Source organism: Cannabis sativa, chromosome 9, assembly GCF_029168945.1.
Source record: "Cannabis sativa cultivar Pink pepper isolate KNU-18-1 chromosome 9, ASM2916894v1, whole genome shotgun sequence".
NCBI lineage: Eukaryota > Viridiplantae > Streptophyta > Magnoliopsida > Rosales > Cannabaceae > Cannabis > Cannabis sativa.
Window position 1 is genome coordinate 6422808 of NC_083609.1, and position 19384 is coordinate 6442191.

The window sequence follows — 19384 nt, forward strand, 5'->3', positions numbered from 1 at the left end:
TCACCTCACGAGTGTTGGGAATATCGTCTAATAGACCCTGTAGGGATCGGATGAGCTCCCCGATGAACATTCACTGGTATATCCTCTAAAGAGTTTGAAGTAAATTAAATAAAGTAGTTTTTTTGTGAGTTATTTTGAAAATAGAGTAGATACACTAATAGGAGTGCTCATTCTCTATATTTATAAAATACTAAACATATTTTATTAATTGTTTTGAGTTAATAATTATTTTGTATGAGGATATGTGTATATATTAATACTAGGTCGATGTTACGTGCAATGCACGTCTAATTAGTTTTTTTTTTTAATTAACTTTAATTAAGTAATGTTAAGTGCAATACATGTATGTTAAATTTTTTTAATTAGGTAATATATTTTTATTATTTAATTTTTGAAATAGGGTTTGAGATTTTGATCTTTCAATTTTTTTTTTTAGCTATTACAACTACATTGGTTTGCTCTTTAAATGTGATTATATATATGTATTTTATATATACAATAAAAAAAAATGAATTTCATTGTTATACGTATTTTATATGTTTTTTTATATTGATCTCTTTATGTATAAGGACTATATTAGAAAATATTTTGACAAAATTTAAATTTGATTAGAGAATTAATTACTTTTAAAATATATTTTATATATTATGTCTAAACATATATTTTTTAAAAAATAATCGTGATAGATACAATATTCTTAATTTATAGTTAGGAGAATGTAGTTATAATAAAGTGTAAAAATTATTGTCTGAAATTAAGATTTATATATATATTTTATATATAGATATAATTTTTATTTTTAAATATATATAATTAAATTAATTTTTTTATATAAAATATCAACATAATTTTTATTTTTAAATACATATAATAATATTATAAAATTAATAGAGAATATTCTGTTAAATAATTGAGATATTCTGTTAAAGTTAACGTAAAAAACCAAAAAACCTCGTTAAACTAAGAATTCCGTTACATAGCCACACTAGATTATATATTTGAAATAAATAAAATATAATAAAAATTATAAAAAGTAAGGTTTTGGTGATGTATTTTAAAGAAGCTAATGTATGGTGTAATGTAAAAGTGTCATGTAATATATAAAAATTAGAATTTTGGTGATGTATTTTAAAGAATAAAGTAGAGAAATTGCTGGAATGCTTTAAAGAGTTAATCTTTTCAAAATGGTGGACCTACTTATAAATTTTGATTTTTAGTGTTACAATATTTAGAAAAAAAATTGGCACTAATAATAGGGTTTTTTTTTTTTTACTTAAAATAGTTTTTTTCACAAAAATACATTTATCAAAGGGATATTTTTATAAGAGTATTGCTATTGAGCACTTGAAGGTGCTATCACACATCTATATGACGTGTTGTGAGTGATTAACGATTTTTTATATTATTTATTGTAGGACGAAACATTAAATTGTACTAATAGCGATATGTCACCTCTTGTGGGGTGCCCCTATCAATTTTCTTTTTATAAATACACAAAAAAAGTCAAAAAATTACAAAAAAAATACAGTCGTACAAAATTTTAAATATTTTTTATAGTTTATAAGATTTTTTTTGCAATGAATAAATTCATTAAAATATAATAACGTCATCCAAAGAGCATGCACAACTAATCTATGAGCAACACAGATTAGGGACACTCCTGGGATCTAATAATGATCTTAAAATTATTTGAGCGGGAACTCTAATAATAAAAGCAATCATAGTTGTAAAATCTTTGTAACAGACTCCAATCCATTGTCATCATCAGCTGCATGCAATTTGTTATAAAAATTCGCTATCATTTCTCTAAGAGCTCTGAGGGACAATAATATTTCAACTGCACATAAATAAATAATATATTAGTAGGACGGAAATTAAAATAATGAGTATTAATTAAATATTATTGCAAATTTATAAAATGAGTAATTAAATATTAAATATAAAAACAATATATATTAGCAGGATAAAAATTAAAACAATGAGTAATTAAATATAGTTTATAAGTTTTTAATTACAAATATTTTCATGTTATTTTTGTGTTGTAATCTTATTGTTTTTATGTTGTTGTTTGTTATTTTTGTAAGATATCGTAAAATTGTAACTAAAAAAATAAAAAATCATAAAATTAAAAATAATTGTAAAAAATATAAAAAATAATTATTTAACTGTTAAAATATTATAATTTTGTCCAAAAATTGTTTTTTGTGTAAATTTCCCTAAAACCAATTTTTTATTTTTTTTAAAAAAAATACCAGTGCCACGTTATAAGGAAATGTAATTTTAATATAATTCATATCAACAATAAAAAATAAAATAAAATTCTACTTAATAATACCCCGTATTTGCAAAACAATATGCAATATGATGTTCTTTTTTTTATATCAACGATATCTTTTTTACACTCTTTTTTCTCATAAGGTTTTCTCTACTAAGTTTACTCTAAAAATTTTAATGAGGCTAATTTTTCTAAAAAAAGTACTAAAATAATCAGTTATTAGTTATATAACTAATTATCTTATTAATTAATTTTGGAAAAAAATCCCATATTTAGTTAAATTATACATATTTTTGTCTTTTGACATAGTTTTTTAGTTTCTCTTATCCGTTTTGTCTTTTGACATGGTTCTATAGTTTCTCTCTTTAGTTTTAGTTTATTGGTTTCTGGCGTTAGTTACTGGTTCTTGGTTTTGGGTTCGTTCGGGTGTCCATGGCGTCGAGTAGTTATCAACGAATGGAGGCAGCAGAAGAAATGGTAGGAATTTTTATACTGAAATGGCAGGAGCAACCTGAAATAGATGATTTTTGTTGGCATAAAAGAAGCTTTAAACTAGATTGACCGTTATTTGTGAGGACAATTGATTTCGGAAACTGATAGCCAAATTACTTTGTCATCATCTTTTGGTCTATTAGTTCATGGTGTTCGTACTCTTCTCTTATTTTTAAATAATGTTGAGTTGTGTTTTGTTAAACGATCTGCAAACAATCTGGCTCATGTTTTAGCCAGTATTCTTGTTTCTCTTCAGGTCGTGTATTTCAATTAGAGAATTGTTCCAACGAAATACGTTTTATTGTTATTAACGATTGCGATCAGTTAATAAAGTTACTAAGTTTATTAAAAAAAAAATATATACTAATATATTAAATTGCAGGTGTACAAGTAAAACCACATGACACAACAAGTGTGTAATGTGTTATGTTATGGAGGTAGAGGAACACACTAATCAACACAAGGATCAATTAATGGGTGTCTTTATATGACCCATCACAGAATCCCAAGGCCTAAATTACAAAAAATGAACCACAAAATAGACATAATTATCTTCAAAGCTGCACAATGTTCTTGTTGCCGGCTGCTATACACGTGTATATATATATATTTATTATTACGTACGTGGGAACGATTGTTATTCTATATATAATATATATTATAGTATGAGGAGAGCATAATTTTCAGAGCCAAGAGATAACAAAACGGCAAAAACCCAACTCAAACTCTGAAACTAGAGCTTCTGTCTGAGATCGATTATCAAGTATGGGTTTCACATGCATTTTGCTCCTCTTCACCTAAACAAAATCACCAATTTCCTGCCACCATGAGAATCCTAAGCCTATCTATATATACATATATTTTAATTAAGTTTGAATTGGGATATATTTTAATTAATTAGGTTAATGAGGATGTTTGTCCCTGAATTTTGACATGTATCAAATTATGCTTCATGGACTTTTAAGGTCGTTAAAAATGCCTCTTGAACTATTGAGATGGTTGGATTTAAACTTTTGTCTAAGTTCATTCAATTTTACTATTTCAGTAATCGTTTATTTACTAAACTATGCTCCTCAGATTTTGATATCTACTAATTCATACTCCTCGAATTTTGATATAAAAAATCATGTCTTCTAAACTTTCATTTATGTTAGACTTTTTTTTTTTACTAAAATTAAACCTAAGTCATTAAATCTAATAATCTCAATAGTTCAGAATATTTTTAACGATCGAATATGATTTGATTCATAGTAAAATTCAAAGAACAAAAATCTTAATTAGCCTAATAATTAATATCAGAGACATACCTCATTTAAAATATACATTAACTTAATTAGTTTTTATTAATTGGGAAATTGGAAGAAATCTCACGTGGGGTGATTTGGTAATTAAGTGGTTGACTTGTGCTTAAAGAAGACAAGTGTCTTTTTCTGTTGTCGTGCCCACCATTGCTGCCGTCCACCACCATCAATTCTCTTTCTCTTCTAATTTGGCCCCTCGTTTTCTCTGAATTTACAGTATTTGCCATCACTCGTAAATGTAATTATAATAACATGCAAATTATACGTACTTTTCCTTTTTAAAAAAAGAATCAAATGACTTATTTATATATCGGATTCATATGAGAATTTTTATTAGGAAATTTACTTTTTAAGAAATTATTTACAAAATAACCTCAAAGATTACTATATATGACCCTAAAACAAACTTTAGGATCACTTATATATACACATTTAATTTAATTTTATACCAAAGCCACTAATTAGGTAAATTTCACAATTTTTATGTTGTTCATTTAGTAAATTCTTTATTTTACTGCAGAGCAAAAATTAAATATTAGGTATATGAGAAATAAAAAAATAAGAAAAATGTAAATATTTTAAACTTACATTTTAGTATTAAATTTGATTTTCTAAAAGTTATTCAATTAATCTATAGAAAGGAGGATAGTTGTTGGGATGTTATTGTATTAGAAACTTGTTATTATATTATGTTGTTGTTGCATGCTTTGAAAAATAAAGTTTTTTTTTTTTTTTTGAATAGAAAATAAAGTTAGTGTTATGTGAATTAAGATTAATTCATTTTATGAGAATTTTGCGGTTGGAAGACTATGATTTCAAATGTATACATAAATATATAATATTATTGTGAAAAGGGATTTGTAAAAATTATTGATTAATCTATTTATTTTACAAAATATAATATAATAATACTTTTGAGTTTGATTTTAGTCAATGATTAATTCTAGAGTTACAATTATTAATCATATCACAATTATTAGGGTTATGAAAAATGAAATTTTTTGGTTAGAAAGAATAAGAGTTAATTTGACACAGTTGTGCTGTGGGAAAAAACAACTGAGAAAAAACCAACAGAATTATAGAAAAAAGTTGAACTGAGTGTTTGATAAATTATAAATTTTAAAGTACTATAAGTTGTTAAGATATATTATAATAATAATAATAATGTTATTTAATCATAAATACATAAAAACTTATTTTATATAACATTTTTATTTTTTATATATATATTTTTTCAAAGTATAAATATATATGCATTTGATAAAAAGAGTTTATAGTATTTTTATATTATATTTTATCAAATGTAAAAATAAAAATTCAGAAAATAAAGTATATAAGAAAAGTTTTAAGTTGATGTTGTTTGTTAATATTAAAATAAAATATATATTTTTTTAAATAAGAGATTTAATTATTATTTATTTTATTGTAATTAATTTATTTTAGATATTTTTATTTTTTAATATATAATAAATAAGTAAATATAATTTTAGTACAAATAAATTTATTATAGTCTTTTAATTTTTTTTTTTTTGAAAAAGTTGGGTTAAGCTAGCTTTAGTTTTTTTTTTTTTTTTTTTTTTTTGAAAAAAAGATAATTCATTAAATAGCAACATCCGCTATTACAAAAGACTAAAGAACAGAAGGAATATTGCTCTCAGTAAAAAGACGATCAAACCAATAACAAGCGCCACGAGCAATGCAATGTGCGACTTTGTTAGCAGATCGTTTAATATGTGAAATCGAAACATTATTAAGGGAAGATAAAATCAATTGGCACTCTTGAACAATCAGGTTAAAAATAGAGGGGAGTGCAATTGAGCTATAGATAGCCTGAACAACAACAATACAATCTGTCTCAATTAACACATTAGATAGATTCTTTCTTTTAAGCCAGCTGAGTGCCTCTTTGACGTGCATTACCTCAGCCATAGCAGGTTGGCACGCTCCATTATGCAAAGAAGAGAAAGCTTCAACAACCTTCCCTTGGCAGTCCCGAACAATCAGACCCGTACCGAATTGGTTGTTAGCTTCGAATATAGCACCATCCACATTAATTTTTAGCATTCCAGCAGTAGGCTTCAGCCATAAATCGTTGTTGCCCAATGTGTTTGAGTCAAACAGTAACGGTTCCAGGCAGTTTTTTTGAGCTGATGTCCAGCTGAAAAGTGCAGTTCTTGCTAACTTAATTACCTCGGCTGCAGCAGTCGCACGGTCCTTCCAAAGAAGCTTATTTCGAGCTTTCCAAATACTCCAACCAACCACTAAAAGCTCCTCCAACATGCTCGATCTCCCCCTCATCAAAAACTCTTTAAACCAGTCCAAAAAAGTTGTTGCAGCAGGTGAAAATTGCCCCACAGCAGACCTGTCCCAGCAGGATTGAGCAAAAGGGCATTCAATCAACACATGATAAATTGTTTCATCCACAGTATTACAAAAGACACGAGAAGATTCAACAGGGACGTGTTTGATTATGAGTTGGGATCGAGTAGGCAAACAACCTGATATGGCTTTCCAAGCAAAATGAAGAACCTTAAGGGGTACTTTAATTTTCCACAAGATCTTCCACAAATTAGATTCCATCTGAGTACTCCACTCTCCTTTCAATTCTTGAAAATAACGGTACGAACTTTTAACATAGTAGAAACCATTAGGTTCTTTGTTCCAATACCAATTATCAACATCCACATTATTGCTCAAAGGAACAATTGGACAAGGCAGGGTGTGAAGAAATCACACAAGGATTATCATCAGCAATCAGCTAGTTTTAGTTTTAGCTGTAGCTTTTCCATAAATTTTTCAAAATGTTATTTTTTTGACTGCTTACCAAACATTATTTTAACACAATTTTTTTAAAACATAGCTTTTTAATATTTTAGATTTATTCTATTTTTTGATTAAAATTGAATTTAATAATATTATTATGTTTTATTTTATGAAATATAGAGTATAAATTATTATTTAACAAAATAAAAGTGCAAGCCGTTAATAAATTTTGCCAAAACAAATGTTTCAAAAGATTATCTGCCCAACTTAATGGAAATATAATCCAATTTTGTAATAAAAATGGTGAGACGAGCCATCATTATTGATTTATACTAAATTTATACCAAACAAATATATTGGATCATTAACAAGTGAGATGGACACCAAAAAAAAAAAAAAAAAAAAAAAAAATTTGAACAATAATTCCTAGTCTTCTTGGATAATTTTGATACAAAATGATCCAAAATTTTAAATCAATTTATATTATATTTATATTTTTTTTCCAAAAGTTTTTTTTTTCTTCGGTTAGGTCTGCCGACATTTTTTGAGCTTAGGTGTGTTTTTTGGTCGGAGTTGTATTTTACTATTGTCATTCGATTTTTGTTTTTAAGTGTTTTAGTCTTATCTTTGTGACATGCTTTTGAGTGTTTTACTATTATCTCTGTGACATACTTTGCTTTAGCCTTGTCTATATGATATAATTTTGTTTTGTTTTGTTTCGTGTTATTGTTGGTTCTTATTTGTTCTTTAAGGACTCGCCATTAAATCCCTGTTAGTGGTTGAGAATAACAAGTTTTTTTGTGAGTGAAGGGGTTGTTGTTAGTAGTGCAGTTACATACCTTACATAATAGTTAAATACTCAAATTACGAGGTCGAACCTACTGTAACAGTTTCTATTGTTGTGCAATTTTTTTCATCTGATTTTATTAAAAAAATTTTTGCTAAACAATTTGAGAATTAGACGACTGATTATTTGATTCGTTTTTCTAATTTTAATCTTAGATTAATTGCAAGCTATTATTTTTGCTACTACTAATAAAATTGAATGATTTATTAAAAAATATTTTTTTTCCCAATAAACCTTTAGAATTATCAAATTTTCTTTTGAAAAATCATTAAAACTTTGTGCTAAATGCCTCCACAAAAAGTAGAAATAGAAAAATTAACATAAAAAATAAATTGAAAAGCCCTTTTAAGCTTGGGAACCAAACACGCCCTTTGGCTTTTTACTCAAAACATTGTTACATTCTTTTTTAGCTAAAGCAAAACATTGTTAGCAGCCTTTTACGTCCACAAGTTACCGTTTCGCTTGAATTAACAACGAAACGGAAAGACTCTCACTATTTTATACCACCACGTTTCGAAACGGTCCGTCTAAGCACCAGAAAATTAGAGGAAGAACGAGGGCAAATTAGTAATTACAAAAGGATTTAAAAATGGCCGTTTAATTAATTTGAAAATTATAATATTACCAAATTTACAGTGACTTATATGTTTAATCGATTTTTAGTTTTATTTTTTGTCAACACAAACAAAGGTTTTCTTTATTATATGAAGGAGCACTATACACACCTCTTCCGTGGAGCCCCAGCCATCAAAATTCCTGCCTTTTTCTTTCTCATCGGAAAATATTGTTAGGGTTCCGATTCATCGTATGTTGTTAGATCCGATCACAGTTCCAATTTTTAAAGAAGTTATTTCAGTCGCTTAGATCTCGATTATCCTATTTTCATTTTCCTCATTTGGTATATATTTCATTGTTGAACTTTTTTAACATTTTTTCATCTTCGATCTTTTGTTGTTCGTTTTTAATTTTTGGATTCTGAATACTGTGTTGCAGATTCTGAGAGATTGTAATCCGTGTTCATGTTCTGTTTTGAATTCGATTTTCCCTCCATTGTGAGTAATATTCCTTGTTTTTTTAGATCGTGGTTTTCTTTTTATGATGGATATGAATAAATGTGAATGTTCATTTTACTAAAAAAGACTTTTTTTTGGGGGGGGTTTGTTTGTGAAGTGATTGTTGATATTAGATCTTGAAAATTGGCTCCCCAAAGACGTTCGCAGCGCCACATGGGCGGCCAGATGCAGCAGAGCAATGCCGCGGCGGCGGCTGCTGCTCTGTATGATCATGCCGGCCCAGGCACCGGTGCCGGTGGTGGCTCGCTGCACAATGCAGGTTCCGCTAGTGACGCTGGCGATGCGGTCATGGCGCGATGGCTTCAATCCGCAGGGTTGCAGCATCTGGCCTCTCCATTGGCTAACACCGGCATTGACAATCGTCTCCTTCCTAATCTTCTGATGCAGGTTAGTTCCTGTCTCATGTCTTTAAACCTTTTTCAAATTTAGTACGCGGAACTTTTTCTTTCACTTTACTCATAAATGGTCGGTATGTGCCCATTTGATCAACATGCAAATTTTACTAAAGAAAAAAAAACCAGACAAAGTCCAATATGTATGTTGTTGTATGATGGTAATTTTTTTAACATTGGGGGAAGGGATTCGAACTCGGACCTGTTGTGTAGTACCACTAGTCTTTATACCTATGCCTATGATCACGTCGTTGAATTTTACGTTACATGTCGTCTGGCGGTGGGTAAATTTTTCTGTGCTAATTTGTTGTATTATCAATTATTTTCGTCATCATCCACATTTCGATTTACATTGAAGTATTAGTCTGTGTATTCGTTCGTGAAGTGTTTTTATTTTCAAAAATGTCTTTACTGACTTTTTGCCTGTCAAGTCTAACCACGTAGAATTACTATATGAAATACATAATAAATGAGTGATTTTATTGAAGGGTTATGGAGCACAGTCAGCTGAAGAAAAGCAACGGCTTTTCAAGTTAATGAGAAATCTCAATTTCAATGGAGAATCTGCTTCTGAACCTTATACACCTACTGCCCATACTTCAGGTGGAGTGTCTGCGTCTGATGGGTTTTATTCTCCAGACTTTCGAGGGGATTTCGGAGCTGGGCTGTTGGACCTTCATGCTATGGATGATACAGAACTCTTAACCGAGGTAAGATGGGATTTTTAGAAAGTTCTGCTTTATATACTCGGTTCAGATACTTTTGCATTAGTCTGAATTGGTTTTGTGTGTGATAGGTGTATTTTTTTCGTCCATGCAAATTATTTTTGTTATAGCTATCTTGACTTGTTTGTAAGGAAACCAATTTTGGGATTTTATCCTGTTTGTTGAAGGAGCTTGTTCATTTATCTTTGAGGATGCATGGAAATCTGAGTTTGGATTCCTTCTCTCTTCTGCCAGTTCCACTTTTGATGCTACTTATCTAAATACAGTTCTGAGAATTTTATCTGTGTGTTTGGATGTTGAACTGCTGTGACGACGAGGATATGTTTCCATTTTATCTTTTATTGTTTGTTGAAAGGTCTCTTCTGCTAGTTCAATTTATGATGTTATCTATCTACGCACAGTTTTGAGAATTTGATCTGTGTTTGGATGTTGAACTGCTGTGATGACAAGGATATGTTCAATAAAATATTTTTCCCATGGATGTGTTTTCATTTAATGTTTATTATCTGTTGAAAGGTTTCATTTTTGTGCAGCATGTTATGCCAGAATCTTTTGAGCCTTCACCATTCGTTCCCAGTGGCACTAGAGCATTTGACAATGACTTGAATGCAGCAACTGGCACTCAGCAAAGGGGACAACCAGAAGCAGATGTGCCTGTTTCATATTCTACAAATGAAAAAGAGACCCCAAGAGAAAACAATGTGGCTAAGATTAAAGTAGTGGTATGTTCGCTATAACAGATATTGCATTGGAAGTTTGAACTTACAGCCATTTTGATAAGGTTTCATGAGAATACCTCTGTGATATATATGTATATCTAAATATCTCTTTGCATGCTTTAGGTACGAAAAAGACCTTTAAACAAGAAGGAGCTTTCTCGGAAAGAGGAAGATATTGTAAATGTATATGATAATGCTTATTTGACTGTCCATGAACCTAAGGTTAAGGTATGGTTTTCGATTTTATAAGATAATGTTGAATTGGTGCTGGCATATTTATATTGTGTTTGATTTCCTGTTGTACGATTAATATTTCTGTCATGATTTTATAGGTCGATTTGACTGCTTATGTGGAGAAGCATGAGTTTTGTTTTGATGCTGTTCTCAATGAGCATGTCACCAATGATGAGGTATTGTCATTGATTTACTTGGCTGATATGATTTATGAAGAATTTGAATGACACTGTTTATCTGATAGTATTTCATGTTGCTCTTGGTACTTCAGAATTTTCTTGTTTAGAGTTCATCTGTTCAGTTTATTTTTAGCTATTGTGTGACGTTTTGTATTTTATACTTTGCATGATGATTTTTTTTTGCTAAAGTACTTTGCGTGATGATTGAGACAGGTATACAGGGCTACTGTTCAACCAATAATACCTACCATTTTCGAACGAACAAAAGCTACTTGCTTCGCTTACGGCCAAACAGGTATTTTCTTCTTCTCCCTCTTCTCTATGCCACTATCGATCTGATTGGATGATCTCTTTTAATTTCTTTTTACCAATATAAGTCTCCCGCCTCAGAGGTAGACATTCGGGTTTTAGTGTGAATGATATAAGTGATGATAACATCTTGATTACAGGCAGTGGCAAAACATATACAATGCAACCATTACCTCTTAGAGCTGCAGAAGACCTTGTTAGATTGTTGCATCAGCCAGTCTATCGGAATCAGAGATTTAAACTGTGGCTTAGCTACTTCGAGATATATGGTGGAAAGCTATTTGATCTTCTTAGTGAAAGAAAGTTAGTGCATTTCATTCATTATCAGTTTATTCTGTTTTTCTTTTGTTCAATTCCACTTGTATGCTGTGATCCAAAACTTGATTCTTTGTCTCTAATAAACTGTGTATTGTACGTGTTTATCTTTAAATTTTACTTTTCCTGGATTTTTTTGAGTGCTTTTGTGAAAATTTCAAGGTATTGAATGTGAATTTTCAAGGTCTGAATTCTGATTCTTTCACCTGTGGGGTTTTGATCACATGTTTACTTGAAGTATCTGCTACTTTTATACGTGTATGGTCTGTTTTACATTCCTCTGATCATGCACTATGTTTGATCTATGAGAACATCAAGTATTAATTAGCATGGATTTTAAGGTGAATATGTGCGAGTAATGCGTTATGCTTTTGATTTCTATTAAATTGCTAAATGCATTCTTTTTCCAATAGAAAACTTTGTATGCGAGAAGATGGAAGACAACAAGTTTGCATTGTTGGCTTGCAAGAATTTGAGGTTTTAGACGTACAAATTGTTAAAGAATTTATCGAGAGGGGTAATGCTGCTAGAAGTACAGGTTCCACTGGGGCCAATGAGGAATCTTCGAGGTCACATGCTATATTGCAACTTGTTGTGAAAAAGCACGTTGAAGTAAAAGATTCAAGGAGGAAGATTGATGAAAATGATTCCAAACATGGGAGAGTTGTGGGGAAAATCTCTTTCATTGATCTCGCCGGTAGTGAAAGAGGTGCTGACACTACTGATAACGACAGACAAACAAGGTACTAAAGCTTAGAGAAGAAGTCTACCTTCTTTCATTTCCATTTCCACAAAATGAGGCATTCTAAATTTTTATAACTGAGTACTTACCTGTTTAATTTTTGTCTTCATAATTTAGTGTATCAAGTTATGCGGCAAATTACTTGCCCATTCTCAAGTGCTTAATTTCAAAATGTGATGGTATAACTGATATGTTATTTACTCAGCAAAGGGAAAACGTAAATGTTATTTATCAAATATATACCAACATTTATTGTCACATTCTTGGTATAGAAAATTTGGAACTTTAGTGTTTGTGATTTATGTAGTATGTACCTCGAGTATTTGCGAGGTTGAACAAACTGTGTAGGGGTGGGCAATGGAATAGGTCTAAGCCACTTCTTTACCAATCAGAGGTTTTTTTTTTTCCTTTTTCAGGGGCTGTACTTCTTGCATGCAAATATCGGATCATTCTTGTGAAATGAAAAATTATTTGTTTTTTGTTTTTTCAATGAGATAGACATGCTTTATATATCGTCCTTGGCATTTGTTAGAGATGCAGACAATATTGAGATTGTTTTCTTCTACACTTCCTTTATGAAGTGTGGAACCTAGAACTTGCTGAATTGAATAATATGAAATCCAATGCCTGTGTTAGGTAGGTGATAAGATGCCTTCTATGCTTTAGCAGCTGTATTTTAATATTAATCCAATGTGGGTACTGTACTGTATTCTAATTGGTTGATTCTTGTTATTTGGTTCATTGCAGAATTGAGGGAGCAGAAATCAACAAGAGTCTTTTAGCTCTTAAAGAGTGCATCCGTGCTTTGGACAATGACCAGATACACATACCATTTCGTGGAAGCAAGCTTACAGAAGTCCTTCGCGACTCCTTTGTTGGAAATTCAAGGACAGTTATGATCTCTTGCATTTCACCAAATGCAGGGTCATGCGAACACACACTCAATACTTTGAGATATGCAGATAGGTAATGGCACATTCCATTTGTTTGTCAGTAGTTTTTTCAGGTTTTTATTTATTTATTTCATTTTTTATTAAACCGCAAAATGTTATTTTTTGACCAGGGTAAAGAGCCTGTCTAAGAGTGGGAATGCTAGAAAAGATCAAGCTACAAATATACCTCTTCCAAGTAACAAAGAGGTTATATCAGCATTACATCAGGTATCTGGTGATGCAGAAGATATTTACGAGCAACAACGTCAAGAGGTGAAAGTGGCAGATACAGGTAGAAGAGTTACAGAAAAGGACAACTCTTTCTACAACTCTAGTGCTGATTTTGATAAGCAATCAGGAAGTCTGTCATCCAGTTACCTTCCTAATGGAAGGGACGAAAAAGGGATTGCTTCTGGTTCAACGGATCGGGAGCGGTTTGAAATGAAAAATTCCTATGGTGATTCTAATAGCCAAAGAATGTACTCTTATTCTCAGAACTCGGGTGATGTGGAAGACAAAGTGCAAAAGGTGTCACCACCTCGTAGAAAAGTACCCAGAGAGGAAAAATCCGATAAGTTTGGAAACTGGCTGAGAAAAGATAGTGGATCAGATGTGTCTTCGACAGGTTTAAGGCCACCACAAACCACTGGCAATTTCAATTCATCAGATGCATCTTCGACAGGCTTAAGGCCACCGCATAACACTGGAAATTTCAACTCATCAGATGTATCTTCAACAGGTTTAAAGCTGCCCCATAACACTGGCAATTTCAACTCATCAGATGTATCTTCGACAGGTTTAAAGTTACCACAAAACATTGGTAATTTCAATTCAAGTAATGCTGGGTCAAGGCGACATGAGCATGAAAGTGCTGATGGGAATATTAATGCCATACTGGAGGTTGGTTTTTATTGTCTCACTTGCCTCGCAGTTTCCATTCTCACACACATTTATATTTATGTATACAAAGAGGTTTCTTTGTACTTCTTGTTTGTCATCTTAAGCTATTTGAATTGTTACAGGAAGAGGAGGCCTTGATCGCTGCTCACAGGAAAGAGATTGAGGATACAATGGAGATCGTTCGCGAAGTAAGTGATTGCTTCCTTTTCTAGTTTCTATTTTACGAGTATTGTCGGTTACAGGTAGACTACTTTCTTATGAAATGTTACAAAGTATGAAGAGTTTTTATTGAGTTTCTATGATTCCCGATCACCAGGAAATGAAATTGCTAGCAGAAGTGGACCAGCCAGGAAGTCTCATAGACAACTACGTGGCTCAGTTGAGCTTTGTTCTGTCTCGAAAGGCTGCAAGTTTGGTTAGCCTCCAAGCTCGTCTTGCAAGGTTCCAGCATAGACTTAAGGAGCAAGAGATACTTAGCCGGAAAAGAGTACCCCGCTGAGGCAACATTTCGTGTGTATAATGACGGCCTTCGTTTTCTCTTTTGTAATTTCTCATCCCAGCTTTTGTTTTTATCCTTGGTACAAAGGGATCGAAAACAAAAAAATAATTTTTTTTAATTTTTATTTTCGCCTCTACACAGTTAGGAGCAGGAGGGTATCTCTGAGAGAGGAGAGTGCAGACTTGGGCTGTGCACATCCAGGCGGCTGTTCATGTCTCTTGTAGTGTTGTTGTAATTCGTTTATATTTGCAAGATAAGTCTGATGAGGTTCTTGCCAGGTTTTATGGGTTGTGTAATAGGGGGCTGTTTTGTTAAATGGTTAATGTGAATTTGAACTCAAATATTTTTAGGAAAGAAAAAAGAAATTCAATAGATTCGTTTTTTTTTCATTCTCTCTTGACTCTTTGTATATTGAAATAGTTTGGAAATTTTCAATATTTCAACAATGCCATTGAAATGGTATGGAGATTCAATGACATTTTGTTGGTTTTTAGAAAGTTTGTAATCTTGTACTGTAAAAAGAAAATATATACGAAAATTCACTTACATTTATTTTTTATTATGAGCATGATTATTATCATGAAAAGAAAGTTGTACTATTGTTATGATATAAATTCAATGACCATTTTATGTAAACACAAGAAGCATATCATTATATCATTAAACAAAACATTTGTGACTCATTTCTTTACACAACTACAAATTGCTAATGCTGCTGGTAAAAGATTAAAGTAAAAACAGGTAAAACAGTTTGAGGGAAAAAAAAAATCAATCCAACAAAACTTGTTAGTGAAATCAAGGCTTTGAAGATGGTATATAACAGAACAAACTATGGCCCTACGATGCCTCGTAAATCTTAGCTGCCGGATCAATAAGGAGCCAAGAATGCTTAGCATCCATTTTCTGACGATGTTGCTTGCTGCATCTTCACAAGAGGAAAGGCTGGAAATAGTTATTTCCAACATTCGAGCATATATGGGAACCTCTTCTTTGCTGTTGTTTGCTAGCTAATTCTTTGATGAGCATCACTTTTGTCGTCAAAAGAATAGTAAACTTCAAAAATCTACTTACTCAGCTCTCAATCTTAAAATCTCCTTCACTGTCCTCAATCGAAAATAAGGCATGTGTTCCTAACAAGGACAAGAGAAACAGATTCAGTACATTGATATATATAACAACCATTGTGTTGTAACCAAAAATTAGGGGCCAGGAGAAAAGGTCTCTTTCAATGTACTATGCATTTTACCTGGTTGAAACGGAGCCCCAAACCTCTGCTATAAAAGTCTGCATATTTGATCATAAACATACCACAATCATACCTGTTTATAGAGAGAAAGTTAATAAAATCATTTAGATATCCATTAACTTGTTTTAAGTAAGAAATTATATAAATAAATGCGGTCAATGATAAAACTGGTAAAATAAAATGACAGATTACCCGTTCTGTTGCTCAGGAAGGTCTTCAACAAATTCTTGTTTCCAAGAACTAACATTAATATCTTTTCCACTCTTATCCTTCACTTCATCAACATAGTATTTGGCCTACCACATGACAACAGAAAAATTTATTAAGCCATCTATCTCTACAAGTTAAACAGTTGTAGATTACTCAAATTGCAAATTTGAAAAACGACAGATAAAGTTAACACCTTGGACATACTGCCAGTGCATTTATATGTACCAAAAAACTACATGTGCTATATTAAGTGAAACCCAATAAAATTTCTATGGTAAATTAAAGAGAAAGAGGACAATAATGTTAGGGAAGAGTTTCCATTTGGCTTGTATCAGTAGAGACACTTGAGTTAAATGGCAACCGACACAGGATCAAAATCATACCAGTACTTTCATCACCCGGGTATCCTTTCCTTTCAGGGAATCAAGGTACTGGAATTTCTCTTCTTTCTTATTGATAACTGCTAAGCACCAATGTATCTCTTTGTGTACAGGGACAAAAATCTGAGAACAGTGAAAAAAAAGAGCAATTAGAACAGGTTACCAAAATTACCAAACAAAATACTGTGGAAAATGGGTATTTATAAAAAGGGTTACTTTATCACAGTCAGCAATGCTGTATCCCAGCTTCCTTTGGGTTGTCCATCTTCTGACCGATTTATAATCATAACCGTTCCCACTTATTAACTGCAGAAATACATGTAAGATTGAAAATGTTAGCAAAGGAGCAAAACTTCCACTAGGAGCAACACCAGGGACAAGTAAAACCATAAAAGAGGCAGTATAGAATGAATTCCCTATCAACTAAAGTGTTTTATGAAGAACAAAACAAAACAATACAAACAAATAAATAAATAATTGTGCCTGAACAACAAAAATTTGGGTGTGGGAGATCATGCAGTGAGAGAACAAAGGTAAAAAGTTATAGTAAACAACCTTCTTGTAGAAAAAGGTATTAAAGAAATGGCATTTCAAATACTTCTTTGGATCTCTTTTCTCCCGCTCCTTCAGCAACTCCATGTAGAGATTAATAACCTGCAAAAGTATATAAACATACAGACAGAAAAGAATTTATAATACAATGAATACAACAAGACAAAATGTCAGAGTCAATCAACTACAGCTAGCATTGTCACTCAACTCACTATTATAATAATAAAAGATATACATGAGCAAAAAGCTCACCTCATCATTCAACCAGGCACCTGGTCTAAGGCACAACAAGATTTGACCTGTAATCTGTAAATTCGAGTTCTCATGAACAACCAATACCTTCCTCCTGTAGTAGTAAGGAATCACAACATTGTTATCACCAATACCAGTTTTCATAGAAAAAAGGTAAAAAAAACAGCACAGGCATCAAAAGCATATACCGATTAGAAGAAGAAAACGCTCGAGCAATCTCAGCTTCTTCCTCCTTTGTAAGAGGAATAAATGGTTCATTCGGGACTTTCTAAAACAGAAATAACATAACTTGTCATTACAAAACCATTGCAAATTCAAGTAAAACCAGGAAATTGAAAAAAGGAAAGAGAATGTTACCTCAACTGCTTGTGTTTTCCTTGTAGAACGCTGAGCTTGATATCTAGACCGGCTCTTCTCAGCCAATTCAATATCCAAACTTAACCGTGACAATTTGGAAGTCTGCTCATATTCCTCGAGTAATTTCTTGTATAGTGGAACGTAATCAGAATCAGAATGAAGAGACAATGAATCCAAAGCCAGCCCCGCATCCTCTACCTTCGAAGGGGTGTCTGAAAAGTTTGAAACTTTCGAAGGAGTTGTCTGAAAACCACTTCCCGGGGCTTTTGTTTCCAATTCTTCAACAATGATCACATTGGGTTCTACTATTTTGACGTCATCATCATCATCATCATCTTCTATAAGCTCAATTTCTTCTATACTCGAATCTTCTTCAACATCTCTATCTAACTCAACAACTTCCTTTTCCTTGGGTAAATAACGAAACGTCTCCAATGCAAAGTTCTTAATCCTATAACATTTTTCATACAAACGATCGAAAAGAGTATTACCGTACTCATTTCCTCGACTCGAAAGGGAACCGAACTTGAGTGTTCTACAAGGGGCATGAACTCTAGGCAATGGAGGCTTGGCTTCGGGGTACCTAGAGACCCTAGCGATCGCACTTTTGGATGACAACACAGGTGCTGCGTTATCCTGGCTCGACTGCATGGATGAGAATCTAGGTCTCTTTGCAATTTGAAAATTGGGCGAATTCAGAGATGGGTGTCCGTGGTTCAAGCTTGAATACTCATCTCCGCGTTTACGGTTGCTGGTTAGGGCACCCATTGATAGACCCAGAACTCCAAAACCCTAAAACCGCGCATCGCCTCTAACAAAAACCATGCCGGCCCGGAATCATCAACTCGAAAATTCGACCAAATCGGCAATTTTTCAATTTTTATTTTCCACCGGCAAAAAAAAAAAAAGTCTGACAAAACCAATCGGATTCGAAACTCTTCTAGGGTTTATGGTTAAACAATAAGAGAGACAGAATATTTAATTAGGGAAAATTTGAACCTTTGAAAAACGATTGTTCAAAATTGAAGAGAAGGAATAGTAAAGTCACAAGCTTTTCACGGATTGGGTGAAAAAAACAATTGAGCGATGAGAGAGAGAGAGGGAGAGAGGAAGGGACAGTATGAATGAAAGTTAGTTCGAGGAATTTGAGGAGGGAGAGAGAGAGTATAGTAGAGATAGTACGTTTAAGTGAGTGAGGAAAAGGGCTTCTTTCTTTCTAAATCTGTGAAGTGTGTGTAATTTTGTGAAGAAGGATTATTTTGTTATTATAAGGAAGACACACTTGCCATTTGCCATCCTAGGTTTCCCACATTGTTTCTATTAACACTAGATCTTCCATTTCACCATTTGTCTTTTTTTTTTTTTTATCTCCTTTTACTGCCTTATATTTTGATGTTTAGTTTATTTTGGAAATGATGATGGAATTGAATACAATATTGCTTTAATTTTTTTTTTGGGTTAAAAAAGGTATAAAATAAAATGTTAAAAGATACCATTCTTATTGGGAACACTATTTTTTTATGTGATTTTTATTATATTATTAGTATATATTTTGCTTAATATATTATTATATTATTAGTATATTTAGTTTTGGTAGAGGATGTTAGATACCATTATACATAGTTCTATAGAATTGTAATATTGAAACTGAGATTTTAGTTTTTGTAGATATTAGATATCCTTTCAAGTG

The 19384-nt window shown here is 31.9% G+C and overlaps 2 protein-coding genes across 6 annotated transcripts; one reads left to right on the forward strand and one right to left on the reverse strand.

Moving 5' to 3' along the window:
• Window positions 1–8315: 8315 nt before the first annotated feature.
• LOC115723458 (kinesin-like protein KIN-13A) lies at window positions 8316–15086 on the forward strand. 5 transcript variants are annotated; one of them, XM_030652946.2, is made up of 15 exons: window positions 8316–8576; window positions 8672–8730; window positions 8849–9138; window positions 9632–9853; window positions 10402–10590; window positions 10711–10815; window positions 10920–10997; window positions 11214–11295; window positions 11450–11612; window positions 12038–12367; window positions 13114–13332; window positions 13430–14198; window positions 14321–14386; window positions 14515–14741; window positions 14839–15086. In XM_030652946.2, the coding sequence occupies exons 3-14, from the start codon at window positions 8905–8907 to the stop codon at window positions 14695–14697; spliced, it is 2640 nt and encodes an 879-aa protein (XP_030508806.2). In that variant the 5' UTR covers window positions 8316–8576; window positions 8672–8730; window positions 8849–8904; the 3' UTR covers window positions 14698–14741; window positions 14839–15086. The 5 variants fall into 5 exon arrangements, with proteins under 5 accessions (XP_030508806.2, XP_060959698.1, XP_060959701.1 ...); XM_061103717.1 differs by having other exon boundaries at window positions 8344–8483; XM_061103715.1 differs by having other exon boundaries at window positions 14515–15086.
• LOC115723461 (ubiquitin-like-specific protease ESD4) lies at window positions 14839–19038 on the reverse strand. Its single transcript, XM_030652949.2, has 9 exons — window positions 17695–19038; window positions 17526–17605; window positions 17338–17431; window positions 17089–17187; window positions 16750–16839; window positions 16537–16656; window positions 16136–16239; window positions 15944–16016; window positions 14839–15827 (listed from the first exon to the last, which is right to left on the reverse strand). Exons 1-9 carry the CDS (start codon window positions 18460–18462, stop codon window positions 15765–15767), a joined length of 1491 nt encoding a protein of 496 aa, XP_030508809.2. The 5' UTR covers window positions 18463–19038; the 3' UTR covers window positions 14839–15764.
• Between the last annotated feature and the right edge of the window lie 346 nt (window positions 19039–19384).